Source organism: Merops nubicus, unplaced genomic scaffold (assembly GCF_000691845.1).
Source record: "Merops nubicus isolate BGI_N331 unplaced genomic scaffold, ASM69184v1 scaffold1452, whole genome shotgun sequence".
In the NCBI taxonomy this organism is placed as follows: domain Eukaryota; kingdom Metazoa; phylum Chordata; class Aves; order Coraciiformes; family Meropidae; genus Merops; species Merops nubicus.
The window spans coordinates 85473-113019 of NW_008594024.1; the positions used below are offsets into that span (position 1 = coordinate 85473).

Here is a 27547-nt window from a genome sequence, read left to right on the forward strand (position 1 = left end):
GTTTTAAGAGCTGTCAAAAAGCGAGTATCCGTTTGCATCTTACCGTGTGGAGTGATTGTCTGGAATGGTTTGGTAGGAGATTTTACATTCCATATGGTCAAGGTACCATCTGAGTGACTACAAATAAATTGTTTTCCTTCATGATGCCAAGCCACAGAGTGGATAGCCTACGCAAGAAAATGCAAAATCAGAACACTGTAAGTTTAGTATCTTGGTATCATTTTATCCTTACTCCATCCTTAATGACTTTAGACAGCAAAAGCCAATTAGAGAAAGTGCTAATTAAATCAGACTGCTTTTAGTATGTCCTAACTTACCCATGGTTAAGTTTTATGTTTGTACATACTTCTTTCAGACATACTTCATCTATCAAAAATATTGTCTTCATTGTAGTGAAATGTTTTAAGTGTAAAAAAATCCTCCTCAGAGTGTAGTATTAAAGTATTTTTAAAGAATGGTAGCATGCAGAGAATAACTGTGAGCACTTACTTGAACTTTGCTAACCATAATTTTTTTATTATTGGTAATACACTGTCCATGCAAAAAAACACCTTCTTGATGGCATTTAGTCAAAGTTTTTTATGCCATTTTGAGATGTCTCTGTGGATATGCACAAGAAACAAGCATGGGTTGATAAGAAGTAAAGTGAGAATTGAAGTAATAATAAGTTTTTGGGAAACACATGCAGGTATTTATTGATACTTTGATGTGAATACAGAAAACTATTTCAGCAGTTTCCTCTAAGAGACTTTTGTTAATCTGTTTTTCTAATACCAAGTTTAGATTACTGCAACTACAGTTGCTACAACTCAGAAAAAGAAAAAAAAAAAAACTTAAGTAAACTGGCTTTTAGTATACACCTCCTCGCACAATCTTTGGCAAAAATATTTCTGCATGCTTTCCCACAGGAATCACAAAATTCTCTTCATCACTCTTTGGATTTGACCATGATCCTTTACTCTTTCGTGCCATTAGCTGAGCTTGAAATATACTGTGCATGACTGGTAAGGTAAATGATCTGAGATTAATTGTACCGCAATCTAGACTATTTATCACAGCCTATGCAGCTTTCACTGTCTTATTATGCTAGTCCTCCACTTCCATGAAAAGTATTTTCTAGTAAACTTGTCCAGGTGATGACACCGACTCCTTTTCTACAGGTTTACCAAAATATTCAAAGCAAGCATAGTAATTTCAGAGTAGCTATGCTAACTCTCTTGTCAACAGCCTAACAAATAAAGGGAAAGCATGCTGAAAAAGAAAGAAAAAAAGTAGTTACTTGGACTTAAATGGAAGTGTATCATGAAGATCATTTTGAGGCAATTAAATGCACAAGTACCTAATAACTCTGTTGACGTGCTTTGGTTTCTGGCAAGTCACATACCAGGGTTGAATTTTTTTTTCCCTCCTCTTAATCCCACAGGCTACTCTGACATATTTTTAATGCTGTAAAATAATCTCTTACACTCAGCCATGTACCCGAACACTGAGCCTAAAAATATTACTCTATAATACGTTTGCCGAGCTAATACTACCAAAGCTTACTTGAGGTCAGAACAAATAAAATACTATTTGAGGAATGGGCTTTCTTAAAGAAAAAAAAGGTTCTAATTTTCAGAAGTTGCACTTCAATTTTTTTAGAAACAAAACTAACAGCTCAGAAATTTGTTTTATTTATTCCATGGCTTAAAACATTATATAAAGTATTTGCAGTATGAACTGTATGCTACATAAGAAATGTGTATCCTTTTTTTAAATCTCTAATTTTTGAACGTAAAAGGCTTAAGAACAATGCAAAAAATTTTAAGTCTTATTTTAGTCCAAGACAAAGATGATGCTTTGAGGAAAGGGTTTCAAAGCAGCTTTGCAAGTAAAAAGTTCATTTGCAATTGTAGTTCCATTATGTCACAGGTAACCTTCTCCCACTTCTCTGAAAAAGAATGTCACAGTTGCGTATTCTAACCAATCTTAAACATGCAACATATTACTGTTAAAATAAAAAGTTGCCAGTACTTAAGTACAGTATCTCACTTGTAATGAAGTAAAAAAATCAAGAACAAATTCTACCTAAATTCTTTGTTACCAACTAGAACTCTGAGGAGGGAAGAATTTTCCAGCAGTCACCACTAATACTCATCACGACCTAGAGCTGCCTCCTCCAGCCACAGTTAAGCAGAACTATCATTACAAAGGCTTTAGGGGTGGTGGCATTGCCTACCCTACTCATCCTGTCCTTGGGATGAGTGCTTATGGTGTTCTTGTGCTGCAGCTATCAGAACAGGGTGCTGGGCAGGCACACAAGTTCAGACAGGAAGAAAGAATGGAATGTTCCACTGACCTAGCTTGCAGGCTATGAGACTGCCCCACCACAACATGGGCATTTGCTTCAGGAAATCCTCCTAAACACCAGGTAATTTTGGAATGAAACCAAGTAGGAAGCTATAAAAAGTTACAATAGGATTCAGCTCCTTCCCTGAGAAAATGGCAAAGGTATCTTTCCATAAACCTCTGATCATGCAGAAGTTTGACACTCATTGCACCTTAGAGGAAGAACATGAAAGAAGATATCTGGATCTCCCCACACACATCTGAAGTTTTGAATCAAGAATCGCATCAAATGACGATGGTAGAGTGCACAACCCTTCAAGTCACATGTTTTAAGACCAACATCAATGACAAAGTGCTGAGAGAGGAGATTAAATCAATGGCAAAGTTTCTAACAGTCTTTATAGTATCAGCGTGCCTGGCCACCCTATCCATGATGTCTGATGAAGCCTAGTTGCCCATTAAAAGAGTCACCATCACTCAAAACAGCTAAGAGTGTTTCACAGCATTGCTGCAGGACAAAGACTGCCCAGTTGGAGAAGGATGAAGCTCCAGGGTCATCACAGCTACACCTTGTTCCTTGACATCATGCAGAACTTCAGCTGTGCTGTAGTGCCAAGCTCTGCTGATGACAATCCTGCAAATCCCAGCAGCAACGAAGCACATACCCCAAGTGGAGCATTTCTAACAGGCACAGAATCAGTCATCACCTTTGCAATGACTAGCGGTAGATTTTATGAGACTGATGGGACTACACAGTTAACCAGTATCAGAAGAATTGTTTTCAACAGCATTAGAGCCAGACAATGTTTCCCCAGTGCTAAGAAGCAGGCCTGATTCACCAAACAAGATCCCTCTGCAACACTTTCAGCAGCCTGAGATGGCACAGCCAGGGAGGAAGAAGGGAGAGCAGACAGCATTTACTGTGTCTCATGAGCAGCTCTGTACCACACCTCAAGTGTCTAGTAGTTACTCTTTCCTAACCCCAAACCTTTTGTTAGCTATATCCTTCCTGTGTCCTGCTCAATTCAGTCACTTCCCCGGTTTCTGATTTTTCATTCGACTTGGAAATCTACAACTGTACCAGCCTGTCACTGAAAAGAATTATTTGCTTACTATACATATAAGGACATTTCAGTCCTGGCTAAATATTTGAATTGCTAAGTTATTGAACCATAATGAACAAGTTACCTTATTCTCAAAATTCCCAAAATGCCAGTAAGATTTTTTCCACACTTCCAGTGTTACTCATCTACGACTCGAGTTATCCACCCCTCCACAGTAACCTGCTTCAGCATTAAGTGAGAATGCTTTTCTCTTTCCTGTTAAGGACACTGGTCACAAAAACTTGTGAAGTTTTTATTATTTGACAATATAATTTCATTCTTGCAAAATGCAATTAAAAAAAAAAAAAAAATCCTGTTTCTTCTGCATTCCTTAATGTTTACATTCACTTGAAACAGTGCTAGCTGAAAGACAGCAAGAAAGTGTATTTATATAGGCCTCTAATCAGTCAGCACTGATCATAATACGATGAGATAGATAACATTAAGGAGTTGCACATTCCTTTCATTTCCAGGCTGAGAGACATTGTACATTTTTGCAGCAAAATACAAAACTCAGAAGCACCGAGGAATAAAATGAAAGACTGATACAGGAGTCACCTGACTCACACTAAAAAAGTGCATGTATACAGCACATATGTGTATATATATATAAAATCATCCACTTTCTGCAGGTTTGTAGTCATTTTTTCAGCATCTGATCAGATATTCTCTCAAGGCCATTAGTCCAGAAACAACTACAGCATTCTCTGCAATGGTATCTTTCAAGAAACACCTTTCAGTTCTATTAGACAAAACAAATAATTTTCTTTCTATGCCATTCAGACCAGAATCCAGAAGAACTGTATCAAATACAAGCTCAAAAAAGCTATCAAAAAAGGACACTATTCTGTTTTGCCTTGCCCCTTCAGGAGATTAGACCTAAATACTTGCCCATTGAAGAAGAAATGCCTTGTCATGCAATGTTAAATTGATAATAATCAATGAATTACTATTGCATGTCAGTCTTCCAAACAGATATTTTTCTTAAAGGTCAATCTGAACTCTCAGAAAAAAACCCCACACTTTTAAGACTTCGATAGCCAATACTGGTTTTTGGATTTGTTTTTTTTTTTTATGAAAAGCTTCATGTATGTTGATACTTTCTGATGAGAACAGTGATACTCATCAAGTTTGCTCTATAGATCTAAATCTTTTTCTCTCATATTTCTATCCATTCCCATCTTATGATAATGCACTTTTCTTTACCAAAGGACTTGACTGATTTTATTACCCCTTCAGTAATCAAAACCCGAACTGAACTGTCTAACCTGGGTAAGCTAGTAACTGCAACAAACCCTTATTAAAAAAGGCTGTTAAACCCCATATGGATGAGTATAATATATAAGGTAAGAGAAGACAACATGCTTTTTGTAAAAGGAAATCATATCAAAAAAACTCTGAAAATGTTAACAGCACATGGCTAGTGGAAACACCACTTAAGCTGCCTACACAATTTTCAAAGTCTTTCAACAGCTTCTCTTGAAGGAAACTAAAATCAAACAGTTTAGAGATCCTTGAACAGCTGAAAAATTGCTTAAGGTATCAGGAAGTAAAGCAAGGCAGAATAAAGACAGGATGGCAGCAATTCATTAGTACATGGTTGAAGGTAATTGATAGAGTCCCTCAGGGATCCAGGTTGTTGACTTTATTGATAAATAACTCAGAAAATTAGAACAAGTTTATTAAGGTGGTAAGTCTGCTGACAGTATCGGAGAATATTCAAGGCAGATCAAGATTCCAGTGAAGAACTGCAAAAAGACTTAAAAATTTGATTGCCTAATTATGAAAATGTGAAACACGTGCATAAACTCAATGGACTCTGAGCCGACTATTAGCACTGAAGAATAAGACTCTAGTTTTATAGTAGGTTGTTCCAAGGAATCATCTGCTTAACGCTTGCAGCATCAAAAGGCTAATCCAGTATCAGGATCAAGAAAGAAAGAAAATACCATCAAACATAATTATTCAACAACTTACATCCAGCATGCCCACATCTTAAATATATTACGTTGTTGTGTTTCTCTTTTAAAGGTAAAAATAGACTGGTTAAAAAAAGAAAGTTGAAGAGCCAGAAGAATGAGGTATAGAAAGAATCTGATTAAGACTAGAAAGAGATATAAGTATGTTTACAGAACAAAGTGGCAGAGGGCATGAATTTGGTGCATGCAATAAAACTTGGAAGGTAGAAAATTGTTCTTCACATAATATACTTTGAGGTTTATACAGACATTTTCTGAACTCACAAAGAAACCTCATTCAGCTCTGATGTTCTAATACAGCTCTGATGATCTACTTCAGAGATTCTGCCTTCTCAGAAACTCTCTATCAGCAGAACAGTGATCATGCTTGTGTGTGAGGCAGAATCACCACACAACAAACCAAATCCTGTCTTGTGAAGAGTTCAGCACAGAGCCAAAGAAAACACACCTGCTACAACACAAGAAACAGTCCTAGCTGATACTGAACAATGATATAGACATTTTACAATCAATGAAATGTAATCAATACTAATTTAATCTTTTTTTAAATAAAATGTATCAACTTACATATTGTCTTGAATGATTTTTAATGTCTTTCAAAAATTCTACATTCTCTTAAGAGTGAAATTTTAAAGAAATAAATGGCATTCACTGCCACTGTTTTTTTTTTTTCCAAACCTGCCATAGTTCTGTTTCAAACCTTGATCTTATCCTACAAAGAAAAAGTGTGTTTATAGAACTGACCTATTGAGACTATTTAGTAGTTTCTTTCTCCACCGTCACTTCTCAGAATGTGAGATTCCAAATTATAGAAATTGCTAAACCATGTTGTTTCAACTTCAGCTTTTAACACAGGTGAAAGTCACACTACCTGATAACAGAAAAAAATTCTGAAAGCTTTCTCCCTCAGTAGAGAAATCCATGCCATCATTCATTGCTTCACTACCTCCACCTCAGTGAACACTTCTTCAGAGTGGTAGGTTAACCCTGGCTGAGCACCAGATGCCCACCAAGCCACTCTCTTCTCTTCCCCCTTTTCCTCTCTTTCCTCCGCAGAGCAAAAGGGGGAGGGAAAATAAGACACAGACAAACCCCTTGTGGGTAAAAACAAAGGCAGTTTAATTGGAAAGCAAAGGCAATGCTCCGTGTGGAAGCGAAGAGAAAAAACCCAAAGCTTTCTTCTCTACTTCCCATCCCCAGGCAATGTCTGGCCTTTCCTGGGAAGCAGGGCTCCAAAATGCACAGTGATTACTCTGGAGGATCCAGGAGTGGTTGTCCCCCTCCCTCCTCCTTTTTACTAGCTTTACAGTTGAGCTGATGTCCTGTGGTATGGAATGTCACTTTTGTCAGTTCAGGTCAGCTGTCCTGGTTATGTTCCCCCCAGGCTCCTGCCCCTCCCAGCCCACTGGTGGGGGAATGTGAGAAAGAGCCTTGGTGCTGTGCAAGCACTGCTCAGGGGCAGTCACAACATGGGTGTTACCAGCACCCTTCTAACTCCCAATACAAAAGCACTGTGCCAGGAGGGCTGCTACGGGAAATCAGCTCAGCCAGACCCGATACATTTGGTCTGAAGTTTCTATTATTCAAACTCCATGGTGTTTTTTTTCAGAAAACTTCAAGTACTTACATTTTCAAAGAGACCTATTTATCGAACCACAAGTGACAGAAGCAGAAGTGAAAAAATAACAAAAATTGCTATTAGAATAGTGATGTCTGGCCTTTCCTGGGAAGCAGGGCTCCAAAATGCACAGTGATTACTCTGGAGGATCCAGGAGTGGTTGTCCCCCTCCCTCCTCCTTTTTACTAGCTTTACAGTTGAGCTGATGTCCTGTGGTATGGAATGTCACTTTTGTCAGTTCAGGTCAGCTGTCCTGGTTATGTTCCCCCCAGGCTCCTGCCCCTCCCAGCCCACTGGTGGGGGAATGTGAGAAAGAGCCTTGGTGCTGTGCAAGCACTGCTCAGGGGCAGTCACAACATGGGTGTTACCAGCACCCTTCTAACTCCCAATACAAAAGCACTGTGCCAGGAGGGCTGCTACGGGAAATCAGCTCAGCCAGACCCGATACATTTGGTCTGAAGTTTCTATTATTCAAACTCCATGGTGTTTTTTTTCAGAAAACTTCAAGTACTTACATTTTCAAAGAGACCTATTTATCGAACCACAAGTGACAGAAGCAGAAGTGAAAAAATAACAAAAATTGCTATTAGAATAGTGAATGATATCCTCAAAGTAACACAGATGAAAAACATTACCTCATCATGTGTGTATCTGTAATCCGCCTTCTTTGACTTCAGGTCCCATAATACCACTATTCCAGACTCAAAGCCAATCAGAAGCTGCAATAATAAGCAGATATATTAAGTCTTTATAAGGAGGAGCAAAAGAATACCATTTACAATACCTGTAGCTCTTGTACTACTACATGTAGTAACTGCAAGTACACAAAATTTAGTGCAAAGTGGTGAAGACCTCAGTGTTAGAAAGATTAAGTTGGTACTTGTCATTCTCCTAAACTTTGAGTTAATGTAACTGATACTCATGCAAAACCAGGGAAAAAAAAAAGTATTCTTCTGTAGAGTCCTCAGAAATTCTTTTGAGTTCTAGAAAGGTCAACAATAAACTTTCCTAAATGTATTCCTTCTGGAGTGAAAATAGAGGTGGAAAAGAGAACTTCTGATTGTGCATTTTCTTCACTGGAATTTGTGCTGCTTGATTTGCTGGAAGAACAAACTATCCTTTCTCAAGTTTTAGGTAATGGTTCATTATCTATAGGAAAAACTATGTAATTCAAACTTTCTCCAGATGTTAATTACAATTGAGATAACTGGCTAAAGGAACACCAAGAACATTAATTTTTAAGAAGAGGAAAGTTAGAGAGAAATTAAACATGATAATTTTCCAAATTATCTTTTTGCTAGAAGCAAGATGAAATCAGTTCTGCAGGATGTGAAGATTCAAATTGCTCCTAATAATTGGTGTAACATACTGTTGAGTATCTTAAGTGTTTTGTTATCCTATCTGAAGCAAGACACCTCTTAATGAAAACAAGGCCAAAATATGGCAGCAGTCATCTTTCACAGCTGCCAGATCTGTGAGATCTTTCCTCCAAGCACCATCGCTACCAGAGAAGCATGTCCTAGCATTAAGTAGCATGCCTGCACTCCCACTTCTTTTTCCCAGCGTGGACATACAGGAAAGGTGTAGCTGGCTGCCGGATTTACTTGCTGTTGAACAGCCTATTTCCTGTGAGCGAGCAGAAGTGCATTGAGGAGTGTCCTTGGCCTTGGGGCTTTTTTGATCACATTTAAATTTTTACCACTAAGTTTAGTTCTTCAGTTGTTTTCCAGAATTTTTGAAATTAAGCACTTTCAGCTGTATTTGCCAATGTTTCTGATTATAACATGCATTCAATTATTCCAGTACTGTATCCTACAGTCATGTCTGTACCTTGATATCATTTTCAGAGCCTAAACCCTTGACTTAGCATAATTACTTTATGCTTTCAACACCATCCCCATCTACTTAATTTTCCTTAAAAGCAGTGATATTTATACCTTAAAAAAATTGTCTTGCTTGAAAAAAGTTATTGAATAGTCTTTAAACAAATCCTACCTTTCCTTCATCCATTGGATTGTCACTAATGTGGACAATAGGTCCTGGATGAGATTTGGATGACCTAAACAAGAAATATTTTGCTTTAATTTAAAGAAGAAATTCCCCTGCCCAAAACTGCATCTCAAAATTATGGCAATTAGTACAAATTCTGCAGATACAAACTCCACGGAAGTAAGCTGTTGACATTTCAGCATGGAGTCACTTCTATCTTCAAGCACATAATTACTTGGTCTATTTTTATGCACTTAGTTTGTCCTTTTATGAGAACAAAAGACTTATCCACAAAGAAAGTTGCCATTAGCTTTACAATGCCTATCTTAAAGTTTGTTGTTACAGAACTGACAATTGGATAAAATGTTTATTTTTATGATGGAAAACAGGTTTTGCCATTATTCATAAATTGCCCAAGCTGGGCATTATTAAAACAACACAGAGTTAAGACTTTGTGCTGAGTTCTTGATGTTGAAGATAAGAGTAATGAAGAGCTGTGTTTGTTCCAACAGCCTTTGGCAAGTGATGGACTTCACCTACGTTTTAAGACAGCCAGAACATTCTGGAAAGAGAATAACAGCACAGGAACAGCAATGCACAAGCATATTTTCCCTCACAAAACACTCCATTTGCATACAAAAATTTCATAATAAAAGGAGATGCAATAACAATAGCTGTAAAATATACTCCACTCTTGGAACAGACACTTAAATTTGCATTTTCAGTCAGTAATTTTAAATTCAGCATGCATCATCTCTCTTATAATGCATATCTTTATATTTTGGGCTTTAACTCCAAAACTGCAAGTGACGTGCCTGCCCAAGTACAAGCCACACCATATTTTAACAGGGATTATTTTTCTAGTTCTTTGTCGTCACAGATAAGGATTTTTATATCTATTTTTATTTATATCTGGAATAGACATAAACCAGTGTTATATGCAGAAACATGTATTGACAACTAATACTTTATATTTATGAGAATAAAAAGTATTGACATAACTATTTATGTACTTTTGACTGGTTTTGATGTACTCAGATTATTATGGAGGCCATCCTAGGTAATAAAATTTCCCCAACTGATGTTAGTAACACTCGGGACACTACTGTTCCCTGCCCTCACCAGACAATACTCGATTAAACTCACAGTTCAATGGCTTTATTCCACATGATGACATAGCCTGAGAGAGTAAATGATTCCACATTGACAATGTGAATGTTTCCTCTTTCGGTGCCCACATACAGCCATTTGCTTTGGAAAGGCAGATGACAAAATGTTATCCTGAAAGAGAAAGCCAATTTTAATTCCAAATTTTTTAAATTTTAATTCCAAAAAAAGGAATTAAAGTCTTTTAGATATCCTATACTTCAAGGCCTGTGTTGACAGAAGCTAGAAGAAAGGCAACAGGCAAACAAGAAGAAATGAAATAAATTACAGGTAGAGAAAAGTAGCAAACCCAGTACATGACAAAACCAAGAGATGCACAGACAATGTAAAAACTTCAACAAAAAATAAACCCCAAGGTATTCTAAAACTAAGCCATTCAGATAATCACATAGCAACCTTGAAGTAGTATCATACTGAATGTACTTTTCTCAAGACAGACGTGATGTTAAACTTGCAATACAGTATTTCTATGTTATAATCTATAGACTTCCCTTGGAAATCTAATTTCAAGTTTTAAAAAATGAAGGATATTTACATGTAGCTTTATGCAGATAATGCTTATTTCAAGGGAAGAGACAAAGGCAGAAAATAAAGCATAAGAAATGTAATTTTTCACGTAACCCGAAGTATTACCTAAAGGACATAACTAAACCAAATCCCTAAACAATTATAAAAACAGTAGCTTCAATCTGGGCCTGTTTTACTTAATCACACCTTAATTTCCTCCCTGCAGTTTTCTCTTCTGCTAGAAGCACCCAAACAAGACCCAAACACTAACAACTGTTTGGACTGGCAAACAACTCTTCTTTGCCCACAAAGGCAGCAAAAATACTAGTATTTGAAAACTTCATTATTTCTGTCCTCTTGGGCTCTGCTTATAGTTTACTGTTTGTCTTCAAAGTTGTTAACCCGTAGGAACTGAAGCTTCTAAGTATCTGGGTTTTCTGTACAAAATACATACAAACTTGAAATTCGAGTCTAGAAATCTTCTGGACACTGTAAACTCTAAGCTATTTTAATCTGACAGGGTCCAATATTGAAAGAAATTGCCGAACTACTTTGGCTATGGAACTAGGGTTTTCAGAAATGTTTCAATGAGAAGGTAAAATAATTATTCAATGGTAATTTGTTCTGTCAGCTCAAATCCTTAGCTTTACAGATTTTTTTTTGTTCTTGTTTCCTCCCAGTTGTGCACTCTTCTTGCCAAATCTATGCATCTCTTCATAATCCTGTTAATTATTTATGCAAAGAACAGCTTTAGATCCTTTGTACTAGATGCTGTATATACACACTTAACTTCAGCAAAGGCTAACAACAGGAAGGAAAAAAACTGCTAACAGTCAAGATGATGTTTATTTGTATTACAGGTTTCAAAAGTTATGGCTTCTGTAGTAATACTACATGCATCAGAAGTGTACCACTTGTTATATCACCAATTTCTTTCTTGTTAGAGAATGCAGTTACAATCATAAAATCATAGAATCACTATGGTTGGGAAGGACGTTTAGGATCATCAAGTCCAATCTCCATCCCATCATTTCCCTATCCCTACATCATAGCCTCAAGTGCTACAAGCTTGCTCAAGCAAATCTTAATTTATCTACTTTCTAGCTTCCTTGATTTCCTGTGCTTGAATATTCACACAAAAAGGCTGCACTAACATTTTTCATTAATGTTTCATATAAAAAGGACTACATACAAAAATTACAATGCTCTTCAAGCCATTGAACTTACAGAGGCTGTAACATTTTTACCAAGCGAAGTAATCTGCAAACACCACAGGTTAAAGACTTGAGTTTCCACAATGTCCTTGAAAAAAATAATATATTTTAAACTAAGTCACACAGATCTGTAAACTTGCTTCCAAGATAGGTCCCAAAACCTTACTGCCCAGGAACAGAGCTCTCCCCAGTGCAAATAGGTCACTGGGAAGGGGAAAGAGATGCAGCATGAAAACATAAATCCTCATCACTATACAGCACCATAGCATCTTTTTGTGCCAGGAGTTTTATTCCACATGCCAGAAGCAGCTGGCAGCCATATCAATTAGATCTAAACCCATAAGCCATCAGCCAGAAATATTCAGAAGCAGTGACACAGGTCTGTCTTCATCTGTGAGTTAATTTTGTCAATTACAGTTGTCCAACACTTTAATTACAAAAAACCAACCTATTTTGTGCCATTTAAAGGTGGGCAAAAATAAGTTGGGGCTTCAATTTTCATTGCTGTAGCAAAATGGCAACACTTAAAGTTAATTGTCCAGATCTCTTGATACTCGTCTTGCATATGCAGCTATATTCACTTTATCTCCTCTGTGCAAATGAGATTAATTTTGTCAAGAGTTATCAAGCAACAAAATGATTCCAGAACAAAAGAAAATTAGTTGAACAAGTAACTTCATAATATGTTTACAAACTCTCAAAGGCAGGAGGTTGAAGAGACTTCAATATTAAGTACAGGCACATAAAACAGGGTTTTTAACCTTATCACTTTTTATATAATCTAAAAAAAAAAAAATATTCTTAGAACTTATGTTTCACACAACAACTGATGACTGGTTAAATCCAAAAGGACTTCCTGCTGTAATTAAAGAATCAACGTTTCATCTTGAATGTTGTAAATATTAAAATTACATTTGCAAATACAGTATTTGCTATTTCCTTAGTAGAAGAAGTATGTCTTCCAACTTTCAGAAATTCAATTACATTTTCGTTTAGAGTGATTAATTTCAGATAACTGCATTTATTTTAACAATGTACAGAATAACATATCCAACATTGGAGTCCATGTATTGTGCTTCTCTCTTTAGTGATTAAGACTTCACCATAAACTGTGTAGATTTTAACCAACATTGGAAATGCTACAGACATACTAAAAACTAAAATTCACTGAAGCTATGACGATCTGAAGGACCAGTGATGACACACTAGCATATCAACATACAAGCTACATTCAGTGGCCTCACTTGCACTGTTGAAAATTGGACTGCAGATCTAATTCCTAGGAACAAGCCTAGAAGACTACAGATACACTCAATCCAAGTAAAAAAAGTTTTCCAAGTCTTTCTTGTACACAAACCCAACCTGCCTGAAAACAACGTATCAGTCAAAAGCAGAGCATCACATTCTTCTTCTCTTGTATCAAGCCATCCTGATCAAAAAGACTAGAATAGAAGCATTTAAAAAAAATAGACCAGTTTTGCGCATCTAAAGAGAGAGCCCCAAACTGTCTGAGCCTGTGATCACAGAAGGCAGGCTTCTGCAGGCAGCTCTTTCATGGTACAGATTCCTCACATTATCTCCAAGGAAATTTCAGCTACCTTAGTAAGTACAGTACATTTTGTGATTGAACTTTTAGCATAATGCAAGTATTATAGAGCACTTTATTCCAAATATTCCACTTCCCCCTACCTGTACAAAGAAAAAAAAAAAAAATTCCTTTATTGAAAAAAGCAATGGTTTAATGAGATTTTTTTTTTTAATCTGAAATCTACAGTATGATTTTAATATATGCTAGCATGACTGATAAAATGAGGTACTGTTATGCAACTACCAAGTAGTCAGGATAGTTCTAAACTCTGCTGTAGCCATACTTTTCCTGAAGCACAAAATCTTCCTCCTCACTGAATACTTATTTACAAAGTCACTCCCTCCTGTTGCCACTTCCAACAACAAATGCCACCAAACACTAGAAATTTAACTTTTCTGTGAAATTGATTTTTAAGAGTTGAACCAATACTTCAAGAAAACAAAATTATACACAGAAAGCCCAGTGGTGCACTAACAGTGGAGAACACTCATAAAAACAGCCTTATAATTTTTTTTTTAAATACAGGAAGAACAAGAAATTTGTGCTATTGCTTATGGAAGAGTACTAGCAGTGACAGGAGAGTCTATAAGAAGCTGTTTGGAAACCTACTGAAAGGATTGCTTTTCTTAACTGCAGACCACATCTTTTCTGATAATCTATCAAAGCTAGTTAAGAAAAATCTTATATTTTCTTAAATCATATATATCTAATATTTATATATCTAATATTTTCTTTAAATTCATACATATATATCTATATTGTTTCATAACATATATCAAAATAGTTATCATAGCAAGTGATAGTATTGCCTGGAGGGAATTTAATTACAGAACTATCCAAGAACACATTTTATTAAATTAACATGCAAGTCAAAGAATGAGGCTTCTAAGGGAAACATTAAGTAAAAATGATAGGCTGTTATCTTGAGTGTATTATTATGACAACAGAAATCCTTCTAAATTCATCTTTACCTCTCCTTAGTCTCCTGCACCATGAAGTATTATATATTCCTCAGTATTTTCCACTGCTTTAACAAAGCACAGTGACAAGTACTTCAATGAATGACAAACTGATAAACAGAATCTTCAGTTATTAAAACTTTCTAGAACCTCAGGCTATCACTGTAGCTCTGCAGTTACTGTAATTACACTAGTTGCTCAGATCGTTATTGTATATGCAAAATAAAAATATTCCAAATATTTTTGGTTTGGCTACCAAAATTGTATTGTGCATACCTCTGCCTTCAACCTTCAATATGTGAGGCAACTGCCATGTAAAATTTGGAAGCTGCAAAGTTTAATTCTTACGTATGGAGCCTAAGCTCCATGCCCCAGGTCAATTGTTAAGTCTTCAGTGGGCATAAAAAGTCGAGAACCACTGTCAAAATGACATAGTGATGGAAGCAAACAGTGGCTGTGATTTTGCCAGACTGCTGCAAGGGGTCTATTTCCAGATGTGGTAACTGTTATTAGCTTATTATACCTACCTGGATAAAAGTGGCCTGAACAGAGAGAAAGTACATGCAGAAGAAGAATTCCTCTTCAGTGCATCCCAGAAGTTGTGCAAAGGACATGTGGATAAAAGCATTGTAACACAGAAACTGGACCAGGTACTTAAATTCCATTTAGATCCTGTAACAGCAATCCAAATGATGCTTCCCCCCAAATACTTGAAGGGCTGCCTCTAAAGGCAGCTGAGAAGCACCTATATTCAAGTATCTGAGATGTGTTGTACACTTGTGGCATCAAGATGGAGCAAAATAAAATGTGACTAGCAATACTGTCATTACTTGGGCCACTTTCCAGGAAAAGGTTCAATTTTAGAGGGATTTTAGGTTGTTATAAGTATTTGTATTTTTACAGTATAACGTGTATATATATATATATAATAATTCCTAGTATATTTCATGGTTTACACTTCCTTTATGGAGTCACTTTTCACATGTTTTAAGATTGCTTTTTAAGCATCAGTTGTACTTTACTTGAAAGGTGTCTCCACATTTTTATTTCTATACAAAAATAAGCGTGCTGCTTTGCTGCCTGTAGTGCTAACAGAAGACAAATGCCAGATGCCTTTTGAAGCAACTGATTTGAAAACTAGCAAAATTTTTCCAACATTGAATAATTCACACAAAATACCCTACAGATTTCAGATCTCTTAAAGCTGATAAAATCCCCTGCACTGCATATTTATGAGCTGCTGTTGGTATACCTGACATGACTCAAAAAATAACCAGACCTCTGGTATCAGAAGACACTTGTTTAGCCTAAACTGTGTGTGTTAGAGCAAGCTACCCATTTTATCTGGGAAGTCACACATTCCAACCTAAAAAAAAAAAAAAAAAAGGCCAGCTCAGAGATGTAGCTTTCCTATTGGAGACAGAAGAATTATCCCCATCACTGAAGAAAGAAAGTCTGTTCAGACAGTCAGGGCTTAAAGACCAGAGGTCAAATTCTGCCCAGGAACATAGTACAAGACATAGTGGCCAACTACCACTGTGAAAGTCAATGTGCAAGGAAAACAGCTAATATGACAATAGAGATTTTTTTTTTTTTTAACTGTTTCTTAGAAACCTGAAATCTCAGAGCAATAAGACTCAGCAATTCAGTTGTGCCTTAATGCAAAAGGCAGCAGAAAGCAACTGATTCAACTGCAGTTCCACCAACCACACTCACATGTAGCGCTCAGCAGGCATACAAAGCCTCAAGAAAACATTAAGTATTCTGATCCTCTGTGAAAGAGACACTCACAACTGCAGCAAATCCAGGCAGTGAAGAAATTAATTTTCTTCTGCTAACTTCCTGCAGTGAATTAAAATTCTAATTACATCATTTAGTGGATCATCATTGACTAACTTTTCTAAGCGCACCAGGTACAAGAAGGCTTTATACGACACTTTAAGGGCAAGCAGACCCAGTGATCATTTCCTTTAATTCTCAAGAAGAAAGACAGTTTAAAAAAAAGTCTAAAATAACTTAGTTATGTGTGAAAAAGAGTTGTGGCATATATTAAAACTTGTACTTGGTATATCACTGCCTCTGCAAAGACTCCAAATATTTAATTTCTGAGAAGTATTACTTAGGTTTGCATCTGCAATCCTTCTATTAGTTACACTGTAATCCTACCCCAAAACACACAGGGCAAAAGGTAGTCCTCCAAGAAAGGCTGGAAGTGAATCAGTGATACACACAGCAAGGAGAAGAACACATAACCAGAGACCCGCAAACAATTTCTATAATCATCTGCTCTCACAGGCAAGAAAACCTGTATGTCCTTCTGCCATCCACAAAGTGGCAGAATTGGTCAGTTTATGAATTCAGTGAGGTGGAAGGAAAAATTCTCTCGCAATTAATGTCTGCTAATGCATGGGCTGGCCACAAGGTTACAGTATTTAGGCCAGGTAAGGTATATGTCATAATAAAAGTTAAATCATGTTTATTAATAAGAAGTAAACACAAGTTAGATTTTCCACTCACTGTAGACAGAGCTTGTGCTTTCAACACAATACTAAATTTGTTGTTTATAGCAGGACACAAACCCAGTCATACTTAAAGCATAATTTTGTAATTCTGAATTGTGCAGTTTCATGATGAGGAAAACTGTTTAAATTCCACAGCACAAAGGATGATATATTAAAAATTAAACTGCTATCAGTGCATCCAGTGATCGATATGCAAAGCACTCGCACACTAAACACTCAGTTCTATTTTTATGCTATGATTCTGGTTCTTGTCTTTATGCTAAGTCACAAAGCAAGTAAACTATTTCTTTTGGTATTAGAATAGGGAATCTCAAGCTCAGGAACAATGCAAATCAGGTAACAGCAAAATTTTCAGAACTGTACATGAAGCTGTTCAGTTCCCATATCACATTTGCTTGTTTTTAATCAAGTCAGTCTGTCACTTCACCCTCTTTTAAGCTGTTTCTGTGAAAGTCTCTTACTCTTTAGTGGCTCATTTGAGCTTTCCCACCTTAGATCAGCATAAAGTTTAACAGTTCCTGCAGCATGGCAGGAACACTAAAGCCAGATTGGGTAACTATGTCACAACATGCTTTCAAAATTTACTCTAAAAATAAGTGTTAACTATGCGTATTTCAGTTAATCTAGTCTAACATTAATATTTGCTACAAAGTCAAAACAAATGTGACATGAGGCTTGCGTTAAATATGAAGACAACAGTTTTATTATGTGTAGAATATACAGGTACGTAGATGACAAAGAAACAACATTGTGATTGACTAGAAGTCTTAGAAACATAAAACTTAGGATAGTAAATAAGTTCACACACTTAACTGTGCGTTCTATAAAGAGGTACTACTTAAGACACTTTTAACTTGCATGACAAGTCATACAAGCCCCCCATGTAGGCATCATGATCAATTTTTTTTTCCTGGCCCCTACACAGTTTCCCACAGTCAAGGAACAGTGGCCAAGCTTAGTATGACATGGGTTTATAAGCTTATAACTTCTATTTGGTAACTAGAACATGAAGCATCTGCAAAACCCGCACATGCAAGAGAAACAAAAGGGTAGAAAACTTGCAAAACTTCATTATATCGCATTGTGCTTCTGACACCTGCCAGTCATTTCAATTAACAGAACTGTTTTACACCAAAAACTTCTATCACCACTTCAAAAAACTTGCTTCAAATTACTAACCATCACTGGTACAAAAGGCAGTCAAAAGCCATGAAAATGGTCAGTTTCCTATCTACAGACACTCAACTTGTTTAAAGATTCAACAGAAAGCAGCATCTTTAAAAGACTTTGTCACCACTGTTAAAGAAAAGGTTTGCTCAAATTTAAAAAGCTGCAAGTTATGCAATGAAGACATCCTCCATAGCTCAGAATGAAGTCTGTAACAAGCATAGAACTATTTTAAAAGAAAGAGCAACTATTTCTCACCATTCCCTGTTCTTAAAATTTGAGTAGAAGAGCAAGAATTGACAACACTTTCCTGTCATATACCAGAGACTTCATTTGGCACTAATTTACAGATAATTTAATAATCCAATTTTTAGGTAAGCATACAAAATACTTAACACATGACACAAGCATTTATAAGCAAGGTATGTCTGGTTTCTTTTATTTGAAAGATGTTCAAAACAGGACTGAAAGTAAGCTAGCCAAACTAGACTACCAATGGAGAAACTAATATGAAATCTAGAAATTGCATTGTTAAATATTGGGCAGTAACTTCCATATGGCTAAAAGAAAGAGAACAGCCAAAGCTGGCTGAAGACTATGCCAGGAGAACACACAATTCATTAACAAGCCATAGCCTTTTTTTATTTCTTCATTTTTTTTTTCAAACATAGTCCAAGAGCAGTTGTCAAGACTAGAATATCCTTTAACCTGGGTAAATTTCTACGCTACAAAGAACCTTCTAGTTCACATCTAATCCTTACACATTAAATGCTGATTTGGAAACAAAATCTAAATAAAACTTGGCCTGTGATGCCTTGAGCTCAGCTCCAACCAAACAGGACACAACAATTGCTTTTGCCCAATGTCAACACCCTTCCAGGCACTTCCAGTCAGGTATATAATTTTAAATCTTAGCATCTACAAAGTCCTAGAGCATATACTGATATAACTGGAATAACTGCTTCAGTCATGTAGTGAGATTTGGCTTTGTTTCCCCTCCATGGACATTTTTTCCAGTTTGTTACCTTATTATCCTACCCATATTAATTTCCAAGATATTGACATTCCCTGCATAAATTGCTGAATTAAAATATTATTAGAGAAGATATCGCTACAAGGCTCTGTTGTAATATTAAATATTTTAAATAATTCTTGTTTGAGCAATTAGTTATCCTTATGAGCAAATCATAATCCCACAATATAAATTATTTAAAAGATTTTATTAATTTGGTATCTAATGACTTGGTGCTTATGAATTAAGACCCAGTTAAGACTCATGAACACTTCTCAAACTTAGTAGTTAATACACATGATAAAACTGATCTAAGCAAAGCCCATTTACTTCAAATTCACATGACACATCAAACCTATTAGGCATAATTCATTACTAGGAACATTTAAGAGTTACAAATGCACCTACATAGAATTATTCAACAGCGACTTTGTGCAGTTCTCTAAAGTTTCATTTCAAAGTAACTTGCTAGTATAAGATTACAATTTATTTTATAAGCCTTTATTGTATCAACTATTCAAAAGAAAACGGTATTTGAAAGCAGTTAACAGCAATCCAGCATGACTTAAGCAGCTATGACAATGTATAGTTCTGAGATCTTAAGTGTTCCTGGCTATTTGTATATGCTATTATATTGATTACTTTAATATTAAAATTACTAGAAAGAATAAGCCCTTGTCTCAAACTATACCTTTACCACTCTTGTCAACTACGGTGCTCTCATCACCCATTTTAGTAAGACATAGGTTTTCATGGAAAAGTCAGTATATTCTGTCCAAAATTAGCAGCAAATTCAAGCACTGAAATTATATGAGCGACTTCTACTCCTTTCCACCCTCACTCTTCTTTCTGGCAAGAGTAGTCCCTGTGACATGTTTTGCTAGTGAGAACACCATTTACAGGAAAAGGACAGTTTCAAACTTCCCGTTTTAACCAAAAATATCCATACAAGACTCTTAAGCCAGCTTCCAGCAGACTTGCACATTATCAGAATCCCTTCCTCAGACACCCATCTTAAAGCACAGTTAGACACCAATGTCCAATGATTTTTATGCTGCACAAGGGAACACCATCGCTCCCCTGGGGCAGAGAGTTTTGCTCCACCAGACCTTGCTCTTTTGCACATAACAGTTTAGAATCACAGAATGGTTTGGGTCTGAAGGGACCTTTAAAGACCATCTAGTCCAGCCCACGTGCCACGGGCAGGGACATTTTCTACTAAATCAGGCTGCTCAAAGCTCCACCCAATCTGATCTCGAACACTTCCAGAGATGGGGCATCCACAACTGCTCTCTTCTGGTGTTTCATTATCCTCACAGTCAAGAATTCCTTCTTCTGTCTAATCTAAATCTACCCTCTCTCCGTTTAAAATCATTACCCCTTATCCTATCTCTACAGACCCTGGTAAAGAGTTTACGCACAGTGATCACAGAAATAACCTCTAAAAGGGACTTAGAATCGCTTAGTCCTCTACCTTAAAAAAACCACAGCAATCTGCGTTTATGTTATTCCTCATAAATGTTATAAACTGCTCTTTAAAGTCACAAGATTACTCCATAACCCACCAGCCTGTTTAGCACTTTGTATGACATTACATTAGGCTCTACACAGATATTGAGTTTACCTCTTTCTATTGCTACCCGTTACTTAAAGCTTATTACTTCCTGCTCTATTCAACAGAGGTGCAGATCACAGATTATTCTGTGTTCTTACTAGCATCCTTAGAGCTCCCCAGGCAGTCCATCTCTGAAGTGTGCTGCTCAAAAGTAGACACAGCACGCCAGCTGAGATTTTACCAATATTGAAAAAGAAGGGCTACTTCCCAAAAGGGAAGGACTACTTGTTATCAAAAAGATGTGCTTTTTTTGGTGTGGTGCTTTTTTTTGTTTTGGTTTTTTTTTTGTTTGTTTTTGTTTTTGTTTTTTTTGCATAATCAATTGACTTTCAGCAATTTAATCTGAAAGGTCTCCCTAGCTTGCTTACAATGCCATCATTCAAGTCTTAAAATTGCTAGACAAAATGCATTTTGTTTTCAGCTTCTGATACACACAGGAGCTCTAACACTGCAGAATTCCAATTTGTCATCAAGGGGAGAAAAAGCTTTTCTTTTCTTCCAAAATTCATTTTGAGACATACACTAACATCTTCTATCCCTCCACATTTTCAAGACAGGAAGTTTTACACTCAGCAATGCAATGTGGAAAAGTCATCTCAGTTTGGGTCACTAGAGTGTCTACTCACAAGTACTCTGGGCTCTGACAGCCTGCAGCTCAAACCCAACGTAAACGTGGTTTCAATTACTTTGTAAAAGATGAACTGGACTTGGGTAATGAATCCAATCTTACAACAGCACATAGTGTGATGGTAAGAGGCAAAGCAGTAACAATCCAATCCCTACCTTTCACGGTTAAACTTGAGTGAATGAAGTATAGCAGGTCTCTTCTGACGTAAGTTCCACAGGTGTAAGGTATCATCAGCCAAGGCACTCACAAGAGCTCCCTGTGAGAAAGACAAGTTTTAGTCAACTTATTTTCATAACTCTAACAACAGTGTATCATCATAGTGGAAATATACTACACAACTGCTACCAGCATGAAAAAAAGTTTATCAGCATGCACATCAACATCATAGCACAGATAAATTAGTAATAATGAAATAACTGGTGTGATAATGTCATATTCAGCTCACTCACATTTAGTTTGGTGCTAAAAAAAAAAGCTTTTTCTGGCATGTGCACATCAGTTCTCTTATGCCTACTTCTGTAGGGACATTAAGCGATGAACTGCTAATATCTATGTGCTAACAAAGCTAGTGAGGTTTGATCTCACCATTCCCCAGAGCCAGAAGTCCCTCTACAAATCTGGCCCCAGCTAGCTCAAGAAGAACAGCATTGCTGTCAGACCTCAGCTGTTACACCCCTAGAAAGAACACACCTGAGATTACTGAGGGATCAGACTAGGGATCATTGCTCAGCTTGTGTCTAAAACAGTAACTCTATCAAAATAAAATTATCTACTTACTGAAACTGATAGTACTATTGAAAACTTTACTACTTCAGGAGATAACTTGAAAAGTTCAATTACATGAATAAATACTTCTAGGAACAAAGTTATTCCTTAGAGTAAAAAAGTATTCTAGAGATAAAGGCATTTTCACTAATTAGTCAAGCATTTTCTAAAATTAAAAGTAAGTTTATTTATAATTGTTATTGCTGCTTGCCATTCATGCTAAGAGTCACTTGTGTTAACTGATTTTGATGCTTGCTTAATGAGCAATTGAAGAAAATACATACTTTATATATAATTTTCTGAATTGTGGAATACATGTATCATTTTACTAACCTCATTAATCAGGAACTGAAGCTGGATTACTGCAGCTCCACTGTCATGTTGGCAGTAGCATTCAACTCCTGGCCGACCAAAGCTGGAATTGTTACCATTAAGGAATAATTGTTGCATGGAACAAAAAAATCCCCCACAAACAACTAAACACCATAACCAACATTGTCACAATCACTAATACCACATTCAAACATGTTAACAATCCTTCTTGCTTTTACCTCCTGCATTTGTACTTAATTGTATAGATCTGAGTGATCACAAAAAAAAAAAAAATAAAATCTATAAATAACACAAAGTAACAAAAAAAGCCATCTTGTTTATCACAATGGAATACACAACTTACATATCACTGCCTAACTTAATAGTCATTAAGAGATTCTTCACCAGTAAAAACATGATGGAGAAAGACAAAGCAGTTATTTAAGCAGTGTTAAAAATCAGGACTAGTATAAACGGAGGTTAATCTAAATAAGCATCATAATCAAATGATCACATTTTACAAGTGCTAAAGGAGCGTTCTCTCCTTTTTAAACACTACTTACAGATGAAAGACGACCTGAATAATGCAAGGCATGTTAAAAATAATCTGCTGTGAGAGATGGGAAGATCAGCAGCCAAAATATGAACAAGTCAATGGGAAATTATATATAAATTTCCAGAATCTCTGTGTCAAGACTTCCTGGATTCACATCAACTATGAGATAACAAAAGCTTCATTTTTCCCCTGCTTCACACACAAATCAGTTCTATACTTCCTCAATGAAGATGAAGCAGCAGCAAAGATTCTTCCAGTTCTTCATACTTGATTCATTTATTGGTTGCAAAGAGTCTGTATTTTAAGTGTGGTTCTCCCCTTTCCTCTGGCATGAAATTAAGCAAATTCTCCAACCTCTAGGAGATACAGCAGAAATAATTACGCAAAGCAGTTAGTATTTAATCATCATAGCATGCCCGGAGTTTTGGGAGTATAGTTTGTCAAAGAGCTGTACTTCTCTTGTTTTGAAGAGGCACTATAGTTTTTGGATGAAAGTAAATCATTCTGAAGATGTATGCAAAACAGGGACTATAATGTATAATTTATTCTTTTAATATACACTAGAAATTAGTAAACCAGTACAATTCTTACCCGTTCTGAAAGTTTTCCATTTACTAAAAAACTGTTGATCAAAACCAAAGCAGATACAAATACTCTTAAAAACTATACACATTTGCACTAGAGATAGTTGAAAGGCTGAAGAGATTATCAGGTTGCATACAAATCAGAACTCAAACATTTCCTGCTCAACCTCTGAGCCACCAAGATAAAAATTTAAGTAGACCTAAAATGTGAACAAGTCTTCAACATACCATAATGTTTTAAGTTTTCAACTTCAATCGTGTTCTTTTTCCTAGACTAATCAATCTGCAGAGCATCCGGCTAAGTGATGAGAGATATACGAAACAGATGTTGAATAATCCAGCAAGCTTAATACTAGCTTTCTTCCTCTAGCAGAATTAGTAATTTAATTTTGTTCTGGCATGGAAGGGCTTAAAGATCCAGCTTGCATCACCTGTTTTTTCCCTTTGTATTTTAAATTCTTATCAATATATTTCCTCTAAAAATAAGTCATCTGTATGCCGCTGACAGTTTACAGCCCTTAAAAAAAACAAAAGGCCTTAAAAACTCAGGGCGTAGGAAGAGGGTTTGTCCCCATAAATGATACCTTCCTACACAAACTCAGAATACCTTGAATATAAAAATCACTGCTTTTGCATTAACTATGGATTTACAACAAATTGCCAGGCTGGGAAAAAATACCCCCACAAGGAATATCAGAAGTTTCAGAGCAGATTTGCTTCAGCCTTGCTCATGCTTCCACATGCAGTTGAGTTAATGATTATTTGCAGAAACGGACAAAACGCAACTTCTGAAAGTGAAATTCAGATGTTTACAGCAACAGAATTTTAATCTTGCTATTTATTTCTGTGCACCGACACAGTTTTCTAGCAAAAGATTTCCCCATCCCTTCCACATAACATCAGTATCTGACAACTAAATGTGACTCTTGTTTGTCCACCCACCCAGCTGATTTGGAATTGAGGCTTTATAGCTACCTTGCTTAAAAACAAGAGGGTTATGTCCCATAAAACAGAGAAGCCCATGGATTCCCCAAGTTACTGCAGCCCTCAAATTCTATCCCTCAAATGCTTTCTTCGTGCACTTCTGATGCAAATATTTCTGAAAGCACGGTTACAACTAGTCATTAAAAAACCCTCAATATTAAGAATATTTGAACATTTCTTTAAGCAAAAACCCTTTTGCGTTTTCTAGTACACCTGAACCAGTTCTCTCTCCAGAAATGAGTAAATATGTAGCACTGGGAGGAAGTTTACACAAGCTTTAGACATTCAGAGCAAGTTTCTCCATTTTGACAAATTAGCAAAAGCCTCATACACAGATGCGAAAATAGAGTTCAGCCTCTTTTATAAAAGAGTACTTGCAGTCATTAAAAAAAAAAAAAAAAAATAGTCCTTGCTGCTAGTCTCATTTTGTTCCTCTACCCAAGGATTATGTCATCTTCACTTTTTCACCTAGTAGCTAAAATTATTCTTCTCCTCTCAAATTAATATCATCCTCCTAACCAGCATCAATCTTCTTTACTAAAGCAATGTGAAGCCTCCCAGTTTTGCAGGATACACTGAATTGAAAAAGCATGTCACTTAAATACTGACTGCAGAAGGAAAATAAAACATGTCAGTTTCAGTACATGTTAGGCATTTCTCAACCACACAAACCAGGCAGCATCCCAGGGAATGCAGTTTGTCCACATCCTCTATGCTTGTGTATGTGTGCTTAAGGCAATATAGCTCACTGTGCTAAGTAGTGATCATCTAACCACGTGGTAGTCCCTGAAAGAGGCAAAAATTATAATGAATAATGACAAGATAGGCAGAGCACTTCAATGTTGTAGACAGGAAAATCTCTGTGCCAAAGATGTAGGGTAGCTCTAGAGGAAACAGTCTGCTCTGAGCAGTTTTCCAATCAAAGACCCATCCTTCTCTATTTCACTTCTAAGCATTTCTTTCTACTACTCCTGCTTCATCACTATTCCAAATATTAACAAATAGCTTCTAAGCTATACCTTTGAATATTGCTTGTTCCCCATTGCCATTAGGAAAGCAGCCCTAGACAACACCACTATTTCTTTCTCTTCACTGCATGTTTTTTTTTTTTTTTAAAAGCAAGAGGCAAAAGCTGTGGCTGAAAGAAGGAAGAGATAACCTACCCATGTCTATCAGCATTCATTTTCATGACTGCTGGAAGTGGAGTTCATGCATAAGAAAAGCACTGTATCATGCTAATTTAATATAGTATAATGACACTGATTATACTTTGATTTGTGAGAAAAGGCAACAGTTCCTGAGGAATTTTTTTCAAATGAGTGTCAGAGCTAAACGTACCCTTTCCCCTCACAAGCAAAATTAAAGCATTTCAATTGGTACACTTGCAAAATAATATTTTAAAAATTACTATTATTTAGAGCTTATCTACATAGAAGCAATTCAGTGCATATCTGCCCTTAGAAGTCACATTTTCAAAGAGAAAACTAACTGCTGAATATTTATGAAAGCCTCAGAATAGCAGTCTTTTTTTATTCCTTAATTTAAGTTACTCTAGGTAGACCTAGGGAGTATTTGGTTCTTCTGTGGCTGACCCATCTGACATAGGAAATGGTTATAAAAACTGCTCTATTCAATCCATAGTGTTAGTTATGTATGCAGAGACATACCTATAATATGAATTACCTTCCAAACTACCACCACACAGATATTTGCATCTTCGTGTCATTACAGTGTTATAAAGTTTTGATAGTACAGCGTAAGATATGGATCGTGTTCTTATGTCAGATTTGTCACTGTTACAATAGCTCAAAATTAAGACAAATCTGAAATTGTAGGAGCTTTCAAACTTCAGTCCTAGATACTTCTCTAAACTGTAGCTGTAACATCTTACAGGGTTTAAAACATTTGAGGATTTTGATGCAAAATACAGATTTCTGATTAGAGGAGGAAGGATACCACTGATCTGAATTGCATACAAAATACTAAAGGCAGTAGATTACTCACAGTATTTTTATGTACACCAGTCTGTACCACATAGTTCTTCAGGACTGCATATTCTACCTGCACATTTTGCTATAGTCATTGCTATGTAGCAGTTTTCCACTTTACTTATTCAGACTCCAAATTATTTTTATAGGCAAAGCCATCACATATTTTGCACACACTTTTGTATGTGCTTTGATTGTCATCTCCAAGAATTATCATAAGATAAAAAAACACAATGATGGTAAGATGTCCAGATAGTATTTTAAAAATATAAAGATTAAAAGTTTGTCTGGTATTACTCACCACTGTCAAGTCTGGATACAATCCAACAATGGAGAAAACCCAGAGACTTCATTTAGGTCAAGTTACAGAGTACCACAAAGTTCTGGTGATACACCTAAACAAGACTAAAGCAGTACAAGAGCAACTTCTTGCAACTTTCCTGTCCATCCACCCATGCCTATACCTAATCAGTACCATTACTTGCACAGACAAAAGCATGATCTCTCACAAAAGCAGTACAATAAAGAACAATCTATCAAGACACACTGCAATTTAGCAACAGTTACTCGAAGAGTCAGGAAGTGCTACAGTCACTCACAAAACTTTGACCTTTCAAAACCACGTGTTTCCAAACAAGACAAAAGAAAACAAAATACTTTAGAGAGTTTGAGACTTTATACCAATTCTGACATGAAATGATGCCACTCTTTTTCAACAACTTGAGGATTAGTTTCCTACTAATGCTTTAGGCATGCCTAGCATCTTGCTGTGTTTATATCACCCAGCTAAGAGGGTCTTTACTCCTCCCCACCTCTCAGTATTTATGTCTGCAAAAGTTCACAATAACATTTCTTAACCTTTCAGATCCACTTTCCTATATGTAAATAACAGCACCAAGCAAAAACAAGCTAGGGGTTTAAAACTGAGATTAAAGTCCATCAGGTGGAAATACTATTAAATG

General features: G+C 36.4%; 1 protein-coding gene across 1 annotated transcript in view; it reads right to left on the reverse strand.

Moving 5' to 3' along the window:
- The window catches only part of STXBP5 (syntaxin binding protein 5 (tomosyn)), a 102035-nt gene that overhangs the window by 49934 nt on the left and 24554 nt on the right, over window positions 1-27547 (reverse strand). Inside the window, exons 3-8 of the mRNA XM_008935584.1 lie at window positions 22495-22576; window positions 21552-21652; window positions 10164-10298; window positions 9024-9087; window positions 7664-7747; window positions 44-167 (exon numbers count right to left, since the gene is read on the reverse strand). Of these exons, the coding sequence (XP_008933832.1) occupies window positions 44-167; window positions 7664-7747; window positions 9024-9087; window positions 10164-10298; window positions 21552-21652; window positions 22495-22576 (590 nt within the window). The remainder of the gene's footprint in view (window positions 1-43; window positions 168-7663; window positions 7748-9023; window positions 9088-10163; window positions 10299-21551; window positions 21653-22494; window positions 22577-27547) is intronic.